The sequence below is a fragment of the Sus scrofa genome, chromosome 14 (genome assembly GCF_000003025.6).
Source record: "Sus scrofa isolate TJ Tabasco breed Duroc chromosome 14, Sscrofa11.1, whole genome shotgun sequence".
Lineage (NCBI taxonomy): Eukaryota > Metazoa > Chordata > Mammalia > Artiodactyla > Suidae > Sus > Sus scrofa.
The window spans coordinates 54582680-54595378 of NC_010456.5; the positions used below are offsets into that span (position 1 = coordinate 54582680).

Here is a 12699-nt window from a genome sequence, read left to right on the forward strand (position 1 = left end):
TGGGATTTTTATAAACACAATGTCAGAGCCATTCACAAACCCAGATCAATTTACCAGTTCAGAATCCTAGGGACCAAAGCTGACTGAGCTTCATAGGGAGTTCAGCAAGGTCAGCTTAATGATTCTCTAGGGTGCTGTAGCCAAGAATTAAAATGAATCCAGAAGTGGCACCAAGAACATTACTAGCACACAGAGAAGATTCAGTTAAGAGGTTTTCCCCAAACCAAACATTATCCTTAAGGGCAGGAACCAATCTTTGCTAGCTACAGTGTCAAGCATGGTACCAGGCACATAGTAGGAGCTTTGTAAATAGTCAGTGGATGAATGAACCAACTGGTTTTGTCTCAAAATCATGGGCTTTGTTTGAAAAATAATGTTCCTATTAAAAATTTCATGGAGCCACATTCAAGGAAAATCCTAGGGTACTCTGATATTTGGTAAAAGAGCTAGATCATCTCTCCATTTCATCTTCAATGACAAACACAGCCTAGCCTGCTGGCTTAGGTCCCTAGTCCCACTCAGTAACAGTGTCCAGGGCCAATTCCTCACAGGCCCACAAGCCCAGACAATATGACTTGCCTCATCTTCTACTATGCCGGTAAGCACTTGGTTTTCTTCTCTCTCCTTTTCCATGAAGGGAATAAGGTGACCAACGGCCTTCTTCATGACACGAGCTGACTTTATAACCTGGGGAAAACACACAGAGTCAGGTACCTTTACCAAAGCACCTGGCGGGATGCTATTGGTCACTGGTGAAATTTTAGCACAAATTATGATGTATGCTTTGACCTCAGGTCAGCCACCCTGGAGTCCACTTTTAACAGTGGGTGGGGTAAGGAATGAGTTCCCTGTGAGGAGAGCTAATGAATGAGGTACAGCAAAAGGAAAACAAGGCCAGAAATCAAATGTCAGTTTCTCTCCTCGGAACTTCTGCACATTTTTCTCTGCCTAGAAAATCCTCCATCACTTCTCTAATATCAGACTTCTCCGCAAGCCCTTTCCCAGCCTTCTCTTCTCAGTCCCCAGCATTACAATTCACTTGTAATTAAAGCTTAGGCAAAAAAAGGCCTTTTAAAGCCTACAAATGGGAGAAAATACACTGCCTAAGGGATTAATGTGTAATTAAAAATACGTAAAATATGTAAAGAACACAATAACAAAAAAAAAATATTTCAATTTTAAAAATGGGCAGAGAACTAAAAAGACATTTTTTTCCAAAGAGGACATCAAAATGGCCAATGGGCACATGAAAAGATGCCCAACATCCCTAATCATTGGGGAAATGCAAATCAAAACCACGATGAAATCACATCACACCTGTTAGAATGGCCATCAAGAAGACAAGGATGTGTAGAAAAGGGAACTCTTATACACTAGTGGGAATGTAAATTAGTCCAACCACATGGAAAACAATCTGGAAATTCTTCAAAAAGTTAAAAATAGGTCTACCATACCTATTTTTCCACTTCTGGGTATAAACCAAAGGAAATGAAAACATGGTTTCAATAAGATATGCACACCCATGATGGATTCCCGCTGTGGCACACTGGGTTAAGAATCTGACTGAAGGGCTTGGGTCACTGTGGAGGTGTGGGTTCAATCCCAAGCCCATTGCAGTGGTATAAAGGATCCAGCATTGCCACAGCTGTGGGGTAGATTGCAGCTGGGCTCAGATTCAGTCCAGGAACTTCCATATGTTGCAGGTGTAATCATTAAAAAAAATATATATATATATGCACACCCATGTTTATCACAGCATTATTTATAATAGCCAAGATATGGAAACAAGCCAAATACTCATCAACATATGAATGGATAAAAAAAGATGCGGTACACACACACACACACACACAGGAATATTACTTAGCAATGATAAAGGAGGGTAACCTGCTACGTTCAGAAAACACTGATAGACCTTTGAGCACATTATGCTAACCAAGATAAATCAGACAGAGTAAGATAAGTACTGTATGACACCATTTAGGTGTGGAATCTAAAAAAAGTCGAACCTGTAAAAACAAACCAAAAACCCAGTAAAAAGATGATTACCAAGGAATGGGGGGTGGGAGGATAAGACTGATGGCATTTAAGGATGCAAACTTGTAAATAAGTAAATAAGCCATAGAGCTCTAGCACACAATACAATGAATATACACAATAATATTGTACTAGAATGGTGTAGTATGAGAAATCTGCTTCAATGGCAGTCATGTTACAATATATATATAATGTATCATTGCACACCTTAAATTTACAAAATGTAACGTCAAATTTGTTAACAAATAGAAAAAAAAGAACAAAGCCTTTTATAAAACTCATCAGTGTAAGCTAAAATTCATGAGTAGATGAGAAATAGGGTATGTGCACAGTCTCAGAGTTTCTCCCTAGAAGTAAATTTACAGCAGAGAAACCTAGCCAACACCATTAACCAAACGATCAAAGTTAACTTCACCAGCAACGAGACAGCGACAAGATGGGCCTCCTGACAGGATGCACTGAGAAGGACACAGCATTATTCTGTTATTCTTGCCAAAAATGAGAAAACATCAGACAAATTCAAACGGAGGGACATCTACCAGTATCAAAATGTACTGTACTCTTCTAAAGTCAAGGTCATAAAGAAAGACTCAGGAACTATTAGAGAAGGTGGGCTAAAAGCAATGTGGGATTCTGGAACAAAAAGAATAGTAGTGGAAACACTGGGGACACTGGAATCAGGTCTTTAATTAGCAGTATTAACACCGATGGTAATTTCCTGGTTCTGATAACCGTATGATAAGCAAGTAAAACTGTTAACATTAGGGGAAGAGGCTGAGGCAGGGATCCAGGGACACTGAAACTACATCTGCAGTTTGTCTGCAAGCTTAAAGTTAACTCGAAAAGGTTCAACAAGTCATGGAGCATGATAATGTGAGAAAATAGAATGTGTACATGTATGTGTAACTGGGTCACCATGCTGTACAGCAGAAAAAAACTGGACTGGGGAAATAACTATTAGAAAAAAAAAAAAAAAAGGTTCAACAAGTATTTGTTAATTGATGTGGTCGGCAGTTGCTGTAAATCAATGTAAGCGTACTGGTTTTACTTGAAGCATGCATTAAATGTAATATCACTATATAAAATGGTAATGATCTTGGAGTTCCCCTTGTGGTTCAATGGGTTAAGAATCTGACTAGTATCTACAAGGATGCAGGTCCAATCCCTGACCTCGCTCAGTGGGTTAAGGATCTGATGTTGCCGCAAGCTGCGGCATAGGTTGAAGATGCAGCTTGGATCTGGTGTTGCTGTGGCTGTGGTGTAGGCCTGCAGCTGCAGCTCTGATTGGACATCTAGCCCAAGAATGTCCATATGCCACAGGTGCGGCCATAAAAAGAAAAAAAAAATGGTAATGATCTTTTCAAAATATTCATACTAAGGATGAACACTGGCTGGTCAAATCAAATCTCAGTGAGATTAACTTTACATTCATCTCGGGTTTTATTTTAATTTGGGGGTGGGGGAGGGGGGGTGTTTGACTGATTGGAATGCTTGGAATGTCCAGGTGACCTCTAACCTCCACACCACCCCAGAGGATTTTCCAGACTGCTCCTAAGACACATTTAGAGAAAGAACAACCAGAACCAGATCTCAGTGTCCCTGAGCTCTTGTTGAAATTAAAACCTGGGAATATACCCAAACTTATTATTAAAAGATAAAAAGACTTTTCCTTCCACTGTGAAAACATCCCACTGTCATTTACTAACCTGAGGTAGAAACATTTTTCCAGCTCCAAAAAGATCACCAACAATTTTCATGCCATTCATCAGAGGCCCTTCGATTATATTCAGTGGTCGGGGATATTTTTCCTGGTTTAACCTGGCTTCCTCAGTATCCTCAATAATATATTTTTCAATGCCCTGCAAAAAAAAAAAAGGAAAAATCACACACACACATACAAAAACCTGGCCTAAGTTCAAACAGCCAACAAAGAATAAATCATGGTAAGACATAAGAGGGTGGGTTTTGGAATCAGACTGCATGGGTTCAAACTCTGGCTCCTATCACTAATTTAGGCAATTTATTGTGCTTCCGTTTCCTTGATTAATATATCACAGAGTACCAACCGTGTAAGGTTATTCTGAAGATTAAATGAGATAACCCATGTAAAGTGCTTAGGTGGCTTTATTGATATAAAGTTGAGTCCTTAGTAAAAGTGAAAAATTAGTGAGAGGTGTACTAATAAGTTCAAATCCATAATAAAATATACTTTTTATCTTAGTGCTTTAACAGATTACACAGTAGATAGCTCCTATGAAATCAGTGTGTTATTTCAATGTAATATTGCAGGGCTGATGCGGTGAGAGCAATGAGAATGGGTAGGACCCTTAGAAGAAGTTCAAACCCATGAGGAGGCCTCCACTTACTCAGCTTTCACCAATCAAGCCCTGACCCTCCAGCATCCCCAGTTCAAGGGTCCTTGGAGGTAGCTGACTAGTTCCACCATCTGAAGTAGGTAACTCTTAAAAGGTCCAAGAAAGTAAAAATTAAATTCTAGAGGCAAAAAAAGAACTCTGAAATTTTCTATACTCACAAATGAGGAAACTGAAGCCAAGAGATTATTGATTTTTCTTCACTTCGGATTCATTTTTTTTTTTTTAACTTATTGAAGTATAGTGGATTTGCAGTGTTGTGTTTATTTCTGCTGTACAGCAAAGTGACTCAGTCATCCATATATATATCCTTTTTCATATTCTTTCCCATTGTAGTTTATCACAAGAAAGATTATTCATTGTGCCTAAAATCCCAGTTACAGCAGAAGAGCCAGGACTTGCTTGTTGACCAAATGACAGACAGCACCTGGTCGAGGACCGCACTTCTTGGCCTTGGCACTGCTGACACTCTGGACTGAGTGACTCTATGGGGAGGGCCTGTGCTGTGCATCGCTGGAGGTTTAGCAGCATCCCCGGCCACTGGATGCCAGTGAAACCTCGCACCCCCAGCTGGGACAACCAAAAATATCTCTAGATACTACCAAAATGTTCTGGAGCCAGGGGTGGGGTAGAGGTAAAATCACCCAGGGCGACCTAGGGGATCTCCTTTGTCAGCAGCTGTCTGCCCCTCCTGTCCGGCAACAACCTCAGCTGTCCCGTCCACACTCACCTTCACAAGGGCATACTCAAGGCGTTCCTCGATGGGGCCATTCCTCCACTCGTCAGTCTGGATGACCTTCTTCCCTCCTTTGCCCTGAGTCTGGATTGAAATTAGGACAGAGAGGTGGGTACAAGAGGTCACTTACCCAACTAATTAGCAGCCAAAAAAAAAAACTGTATCTTATTCTCTTATATTTTCAAGGCCCTAGTAGCGCATCCAGTGTGAATTAAGAGCTCAGTAAATGTTTGAGGTAAGGAGAGAGAAAAAAAAAAATCCTTTCGGGTTTGAACTTTTGTTTTTTAAATTTTTTCCTTCCAGTTTTATTAAAATGTATCTTGACTTAAAGCACTTCATAAATTTAAGGTGGGCAGCATATTGATTTGAGTTACATACGTCGTGAAATAGGGTACATCCATCATCTCCTACACAAACAAAATAAAAGAGAAAGAAAAAAATATTTTCTTAGGACAAGAGCTCTTAGGATTTACTCTCCTAATAAGCTTCGTATGTGATAATCAGCACTGTGAGTTATACTATGGTGTACAGTACATCCCTAGTGCTTCTTCACCTTATGAGGAAGACTGAACCTTTGCACCACTTTCATCCCATTCCCCGTCCCAACACCCTCTGCCTCTAGTAATTACAAACCTGAGCTGTTTTTCGTCTTTCCTTAAAGAGACCATCTTAAGACCAAAGATTTCCAGGACACTAAGAGAAACTGAACCTCCTAACCGATGAGCTTTTAAAATTCTGAATAAGAATCACCACCTCCCACAGGTACGTGCAGAGAGGCTGTGACGAAGCTGAGCCCGAAATCACCCGGAGGTGGGCACACCTCATGCTGCCGCATCACCAGGGAGGTGGAAATACCCAGAGGTAGGCTACGAGAGGAAGCAAGTGCCAAGGGCTGAGTGAGGCGGTGACACAGACGAGGCTAGGAATTTTGAGGACACAGTGATCATCACAAGCTGGAGTGGGGAAGAGAGACTTTGAAGAAGTGGACAGATTCAGCAGGAGGACAAAAGTGAGATGGTCATGGTACCCAAGGTGAACTGCATTATCTGTTTCCTGCATCTTGACTGATGGCACTAGTGGCCCAAATCAGAAATCTAAGCATCATTCTTGACTCTTGATCCATTCTGCACATTCAATCAATCACCTAGTCCTAATGATCACACCATCCCAGTATTTCTCTCCACCTGCTTCTACTTTCATAGTCCAAGTGACTAGCTGGTCCTCACAGCCCAGGCTCACCCTGGTCTCCAGTGTAACTTCTCCACAGAACAAAATGCAAACCTGGTCAAACTGCCCCATGTGAAAAACTTCCCTGTAAGCTCCCACGGCCTCGGGAGAGAGTCCCGACTCCTTGCCATGCCATCCTCACCCTGATCTCACTCCCAGCTTCATCTTCTGCTGTTCCCGACGAGCTCGGCCACCTTCAACACTGCAGTTCCTTACACCCCCTACCATCCCTTCACCTCTGGCCCTGCACATCCGCTCACTGACCACCATTTGCTCAGTGGCTGGGGCATGTCAGGCCCCAACTAGATGCAAATCCGCCTCCTCTGGCAGGAAGGCCAGCCCTGCGGCTCGACCTAGCGCTCACCTGCTCAGCTTTCACGTCTCCAGACCCACAGCTTCTGGGAGGCTTTCCCTGACCTCATCTACCTTTGGACTCAGTGGCCTTCTACCCAAGGAAGCGATGCAATGTCCAGACTCCTGCATCCTGTACTCGCCCTATTAGAGCACCTGCCTACCTGCCACACTCGATGACAGCTGCCTCCACACGGTTCTGTACATCTCACCAAAGAGTAGGCTCGGCGGGAGTACCTCTCTTGCTCATTAGATATTCAGCGCAAAGCACAAAACAAGAGTTCAGTAAATATTAGCTGAATGATTTAGTGCTGAACAGGAATGCATCTTCCGGAGCAATGTTTGTGTGTAGGACAGTAGAGACCAAGTCACAGGGTACCAGAAATCCATGCCATGGAGGGTGGATTTAACCTTTCAGACAGCTGTGGTGGGTTCTGGAGGCTGGGTGGCCTGCACAATTCAAAATTCTGAACCTGTGGAGTAATATTCAAAGTAATATTTTTCAGGAGTTCCTGCTGTGCCTCGATGGGATTGGCCGTATCTCTGCAGCTCCAGGACACAGGTTCGATCCCCTGCCAGGCACACTAGGTTAGGGATCCAGCATTGCTGAATTCATAGAAAAATACTAGTGTGCCACACACAGGGCCCAGGAGAGGTCAACACATATATGATCAGGAACAGTGGGATGTGAGAATGCGCCAAAGACCAGTGCAGGTTTTACCAGTGATGAGAGGCTGCAATAAATGAATGAATGAAGAAAACTGCCCCATCTGATAAACATGCCTCAGAAAACCAGTATTTTTAATTGGACTGTTGAAGAGCAGCTATTTCAGAAGTACAACACGGCATGCTTTCCAACTAATCACGAGTAGGACATTTTCCACGATCCAAATATAGGTTGCTGTGTTTTACACACTAAGTTGGACCAGACACCAGACAAACCAAGAAAGCTCGCCAAAACCGAAAGTTTCCAAGCAGAGTGGCCACACAGCTGCCACACCTATCAGGCTGCTCCTTCATTCCTTCCACCTGCACCCATGGCTCCAGAGCAGCTCCCACTTCGCCAGGCCCATGGGGACCTGTGTTGTTTCCCATATCAGTCTGGACCAGCAGCATCCAGGGAGTAAACCAGTCAAGAGAAAGCCAAAGAGCATCGTGAGTGCCCACTGGCAACGAGAGGCATCAAGGCCAGGTCAAGGAACAGGAGACCTTTTTTCCAGAAAAGTATTAAGAATATTTCATCCAATAAATCCACTGTAAGTTGAAATACCAATAAGTCGAAAATAATGGACACACCTAACCTTGAAGCTTACAGCTTAGCCTCACCCACCTAAACATGCTCAGAACACTCACATTAGCCTACCTTTGGCCCAAACCATCCAACACAAAGCCTGCTTTGCCTGGACTGTCTCCTATAACTTAGTGCGTGCTGTGCTGAGAGGGAAGAGATTGGCTGTGTAGAATGCACCAGGGATGGACCAGCCATTAAGTGCAGGGGTCATTTCTCCTCCTGGCGTGGGGCTGCCCAGCATCAGGAGAGAACCATCCTGCATATGTTCACCTGGGAACAGATCAAAATTCAAAATTCAAAGTACACTTTCTCCACACCCCTGTAAGCTGAGGACGTCTGCATTCTCACAACCCGAGGTAATTCAAGGCCATCCTACCCAGAGCAGAGACCCTCCCTGCTCATGTCCAAAGAGCACCCCCTCGTAACCAGCTGCCCGTGAGCTATGTGACACCGTGACACCGGGAACATTTTTTCAGCCCAGATAATATACTCATCACAGGTCAGTCTGCACCAAATTGGGGGAATTATTTTTCAATAAAACCCCATTAAAGAGTTAAAGAAGATCAGAGACAGGACTCTTGCCATCCATTTTAATAATAATATTGGAAACTGTATCAGATGAAAGTTGGATGCAGACTTCAACATTTAGTAATAGAAAGATAAGCACTCTTTTATGAAGACCAAAAAATATTTCTCAACCCTTATTTGCCTCATAATATTCCTGCTTTCCACGCTCCCCCTGCACTCGCATTATCCTGAGGAATTGCTACAGAGCTGGCGACTTCTGGGAGTTATTAAAGCATACATGTTTTGGTTATTAATTCCTTAATGGTAACAGAAATACCCTTGAATGGAGAGAGCCTACTTGACAGAGGGGTCAATGGCCTGTAATAACTCCTTATGGTTACATTAAGAAGGAGGTAACTTTTTATATGATGGATTGTTAAACCCTTGCAATTGCTACTAAGATTTCCCTCTTAATCTTCACTATGCCCCAGGGGCAAACCTCTTGAATGTTCAAAAGATACAAAGAAACAAAAACCTTGTAAATACTGAAAGTGAACATAGACCAAAAAACATGACTGATATTAAATACAGAACTAAACCTTAAAAGGGATAACCTTCCAGGTTGCCCCACCTGTCCTAAGTAAGAGCTGTCTCATCTGGACCATGGAGGAGATGGAAACAGCATTAAGTATAGCATTGGGTTAACTAAGAACGTTCTAGTATAACTTCCTGACCAGAGAAGCTATGGTGCTCTTTGGCCTACAGCGGAACCCTGTCTTTGTGAGCAATTAATGAAAGGCGCTCCACTAAGTGGAAGACAGGCTAAGATAAAAACGGAACAGAGTTTCACACCCGTGTCTTCATGCCCAAAGAATATTAAAGGGCTAAGCACTTTGTCTACATTAGTAGAAACAATCCTGAGAACAGGAAGGAAATCTAGGGACTGTCTCTTATGTAACGAGTGGAGAAGCAGAACTTGGCCACATCTGCACTTAAGACCTGAGACAGTCTGTCCTGGGTCCACATGAGAATCAGAAATGTTTTCAAGGAACTGAGAGGAGGGTCATGTGCTCACTGGCACCGGGTCTGAACCCTGACCAGCTCTGCCTGTGGCTAACACAAACAGTTCCAGAAATCTAAATCTTGCCACCCAAGTGGTTGATAAATCAAGGATTCAGTTAAACTTAAACTGTCCTATCTTTCTTCCACAACATTTTATTACTCTTTGAGGGAAGAGGAAAAATTAGCAGTTCTGCCAGAGTTAAAGTCAGATGTTAACATGAAAAACATTCACATAGGTGGCAACACAAAGGAAAGCATTTCTACCATGTTCCCAACATGCTTTGTGAGAAAAATGTCTTCCTTTGCCATTGCTTTCTGAAACAAATTAAAAAGTAAGTTTTTTTGAAGAGTATCTCATCTTTCCTTAAAGTGAGTTCTAGGAAGCAGTACCCATGAAATAATATACCTAGGACTGCCCAACACACAGAATGGAAACAAGGAACTGATTTTTTGGATTAAGTATAATTATTCTCATGTCTATAGATCAAATGTGTACAGACTTCAAGTCTCGAACTGCAGAACTTTGCCACAACTGGACCAGATCCTAATATAAACAACTATACAAAGATAAACATGTAACATGGGAACCAGGGAATAGCACAGCCACCCAAGAAAATCCAAAATAGCCCATTTACATTATGAGGTAGAAAAACAGCTAATAAAATGTAAAGATGTTCCCAGTATATTGCTCAACAAGCAGGTCATCAAAAAAGCATCTAGACTATAGTTCTATTTTTATAAAAGTTTGTGTGTGTGTGTGTGTGTGTGTGTGTGTGTGTGTGTACACCTATAAGCACATAGTCATTTTGGAAAAAAAACACAAACAAAGCTATGACTGGAAGGTTATAACAAAATCTCAACAGTGGTTAACAATGGGAGGCAGGATTATGAGTGATTTTTATGTTCTTCTTTTGCTTATCTGTTATCTTATAAATTTTCTAGAATTAATATGTGTAAGTTTGGTGTGAGAAAAATCGATTTTATATTTTGAAAGAAATTTAAAGAAATATAAATCCAGAATACTGAAGCAGACTGGGTATGGCCTGTTTCTCCTTCCTTGTCCTTACTACAGCATCTTCTCTGAAACTCTCTGAGAAACCTTCAATGATCCAAAGACATGATCAGACACTTATATTCTACAATGAAGATCTAAAAACACTAAGTGGATGACAGGCTCAAAGACAGGAAACGCCATCCGTCAGAACACTTCTCTACCTGAGCATAGCGCAGGAGCTTCTCGGTGGCCTCGGGGTCCTTGTTCCAGATGAGATCTTCACAGAGCTGGAGAAGCTCCTTGTGGATGTCATCATACACAGGAAGGCTTCCGGCATTCACTATCCCCATGTCCATACCAAACTAAGGGCCAAGGAAAGAAAAATGAGGATTCCAGGGAGGCTCTAAATCAGCGGCCAGCGACTCTTTCTGGGAAGGACCAGACAGAAAATATCACAGGTTATGGCCTCTGCTGCAGCCACTCAGTTCTGCTGCTGTAGCATAAAAGCAGCTATAGACAACAGACAAGTTGAGAGGGCATGGCTTTGTTTTAAGGAAACTTTATTCACAGAAATGGCAGCAGACCAGAATTAGTCTCTGGGCTGAAGTTTGCAAATCCCTGCCCTAAGGAAAAACTGGTGTCAAAAGGCAAATGGCTATTGCACTGTACCTGGATTGCGTGGTAAAGGAAAACACCATGCATTGCTTCTCGAATGGCTTCCATGCCTCGGAAGGAAAAGGACAAGTTGGAAAGACCTCCACTCACTTTGGCTCCAGGTAATGTTTCCTGGAAAAAAAGGTTAAACGTGAAAAGATTTCCTTAGTTTGCCAAAAGCAGCAATAACATCCCTTAAGCTTTATATATAAGAGTGGAAAGTAAAAAACAAAACAAAACAAAAACATGAAATTCAAAATAATTCAGAGTTTCTCATAACTAGACAGAGATCAAAACTTGCATATCAGGGCTTCACGAAAGTCATAGACTCTCATCTTCCTAAGGGAAAATAAAAAGTTCTGCTTTATCTCTGTATATTTCTACAGTGACCATGATAGGGCCACAATGCACAGTGAGGGTGTCATAAGGTATCTGCTGGATAAATAACAGAGAAAGAAGAAATGGAGTCAGAGAACACACACAGAGAGAGAGAGAGAGAGAGAGAGAGAGAGAGAGAGAGAGCGAGAGCGAGAGAGAGAGCGAGCTAGGACAGAGAAACAGAAGGTAGCCAGTCATTCACTGAAAGGACAAGCTACCAGAAAGAAGGCTTCTGCAGCCTAAACGAACAAATTCTCTAGTTCACTATAAACTTGACTAATAATAAAAGGTGGTATCAAGTATTAGTAGGCATGTGGAACAAGAGAAACTCTTTTTTTTTTTTTTTTTTTTGGCAGGGGTAGGGGGCACACCCGCAGCATATGGAAGTCCCCAGGCTAGGTGTTGAATCAGAGCTATAGCTACCACCTACACCACAGCCACAGCAACTCGGGATCCGAGCCACACCTGCGACCTACCCCATAGCTCATGGCAACGCCAGATCCTTAACCCACTGAGCAAGGCCAGGGATTGAACCCGCATCCTCAGGGATCCTAGTCAGGTTCGTTTCCACTGAGCCAAAATGGGAACTCCAAGGAACTCTTGTTCACTACTGGTTAAAGTACAAAGCTAAGCATTTAGGGAGAGAGCTGGCCATTACCCACTACTGTGACCCAGCCATTTCATTTCAGGTACGTGCTACAGGGAAACCCATGCACATGCATGGAAGAGATATGTACAAGGATGCTCGGGGCAGCACTGCTCCTGATGCACCAGAACTGGAAACAAACCAAATGTCTGTCAATAGTAGAAGTGCTAAATGATGGGATGTTATACTTTAATAAAAATGAACAAAGGACAGCTGAATCTTTAAAATGAGATTGGATAAGGAAAAAAGCATAAGAACCTTAAGATTCTATTTATATTAAGCTCACGAATAGGTAAAATAAACTCTACTGTTTATACAGTTTGTGGCCATGATGTTCTGTGAAGTCACTGTGAACACTGCCAGCTGGGGAGTGCTGAAAACCACTGATCCCATGGGAAACACGGGGTTAGGTCTGTGAACCTCTGGTCACAAAATTATCATCAC

General features: G+C 42.4%; 1 protein-coding gene across 3 annotated transcripts in view; it reads right to left on the minus strand.

Annotated features, from left to right (window-relative positions):
* The window catches only part of MTR (5-methyltetrahydrofolate-homocysteine methyltransferase), a 105803-nt gene that overhangs the window by 35702 nt on the left and 57402 nt on the right, over nt 1-12699 (minus strand). For all 3 annotated transcript variants that reach the window (XM_021073435.1, XM_001927058.4, XM_021073436.1), the window contains 5 exons: nt 11247-11363; nt 10799-10939; nt 5140-5229; nt 3744-3896; nt 580-687 (listed from right to left, as the gene is read on the minus strand). In XM_021073435.1, coding sequence (XP_020929094.1) covers nt 580-687; nt 3744-3896; nt 5140-5229; nt 10799-10939; nt 11247-11363 — 609 coding nt within the window. The remainder of the gene's footprint in view (nt 1-579; nt 688-3743; nt 3897-5139; nt 5230-10798; nt 10940-11246; nt 11364-12699) is intronic.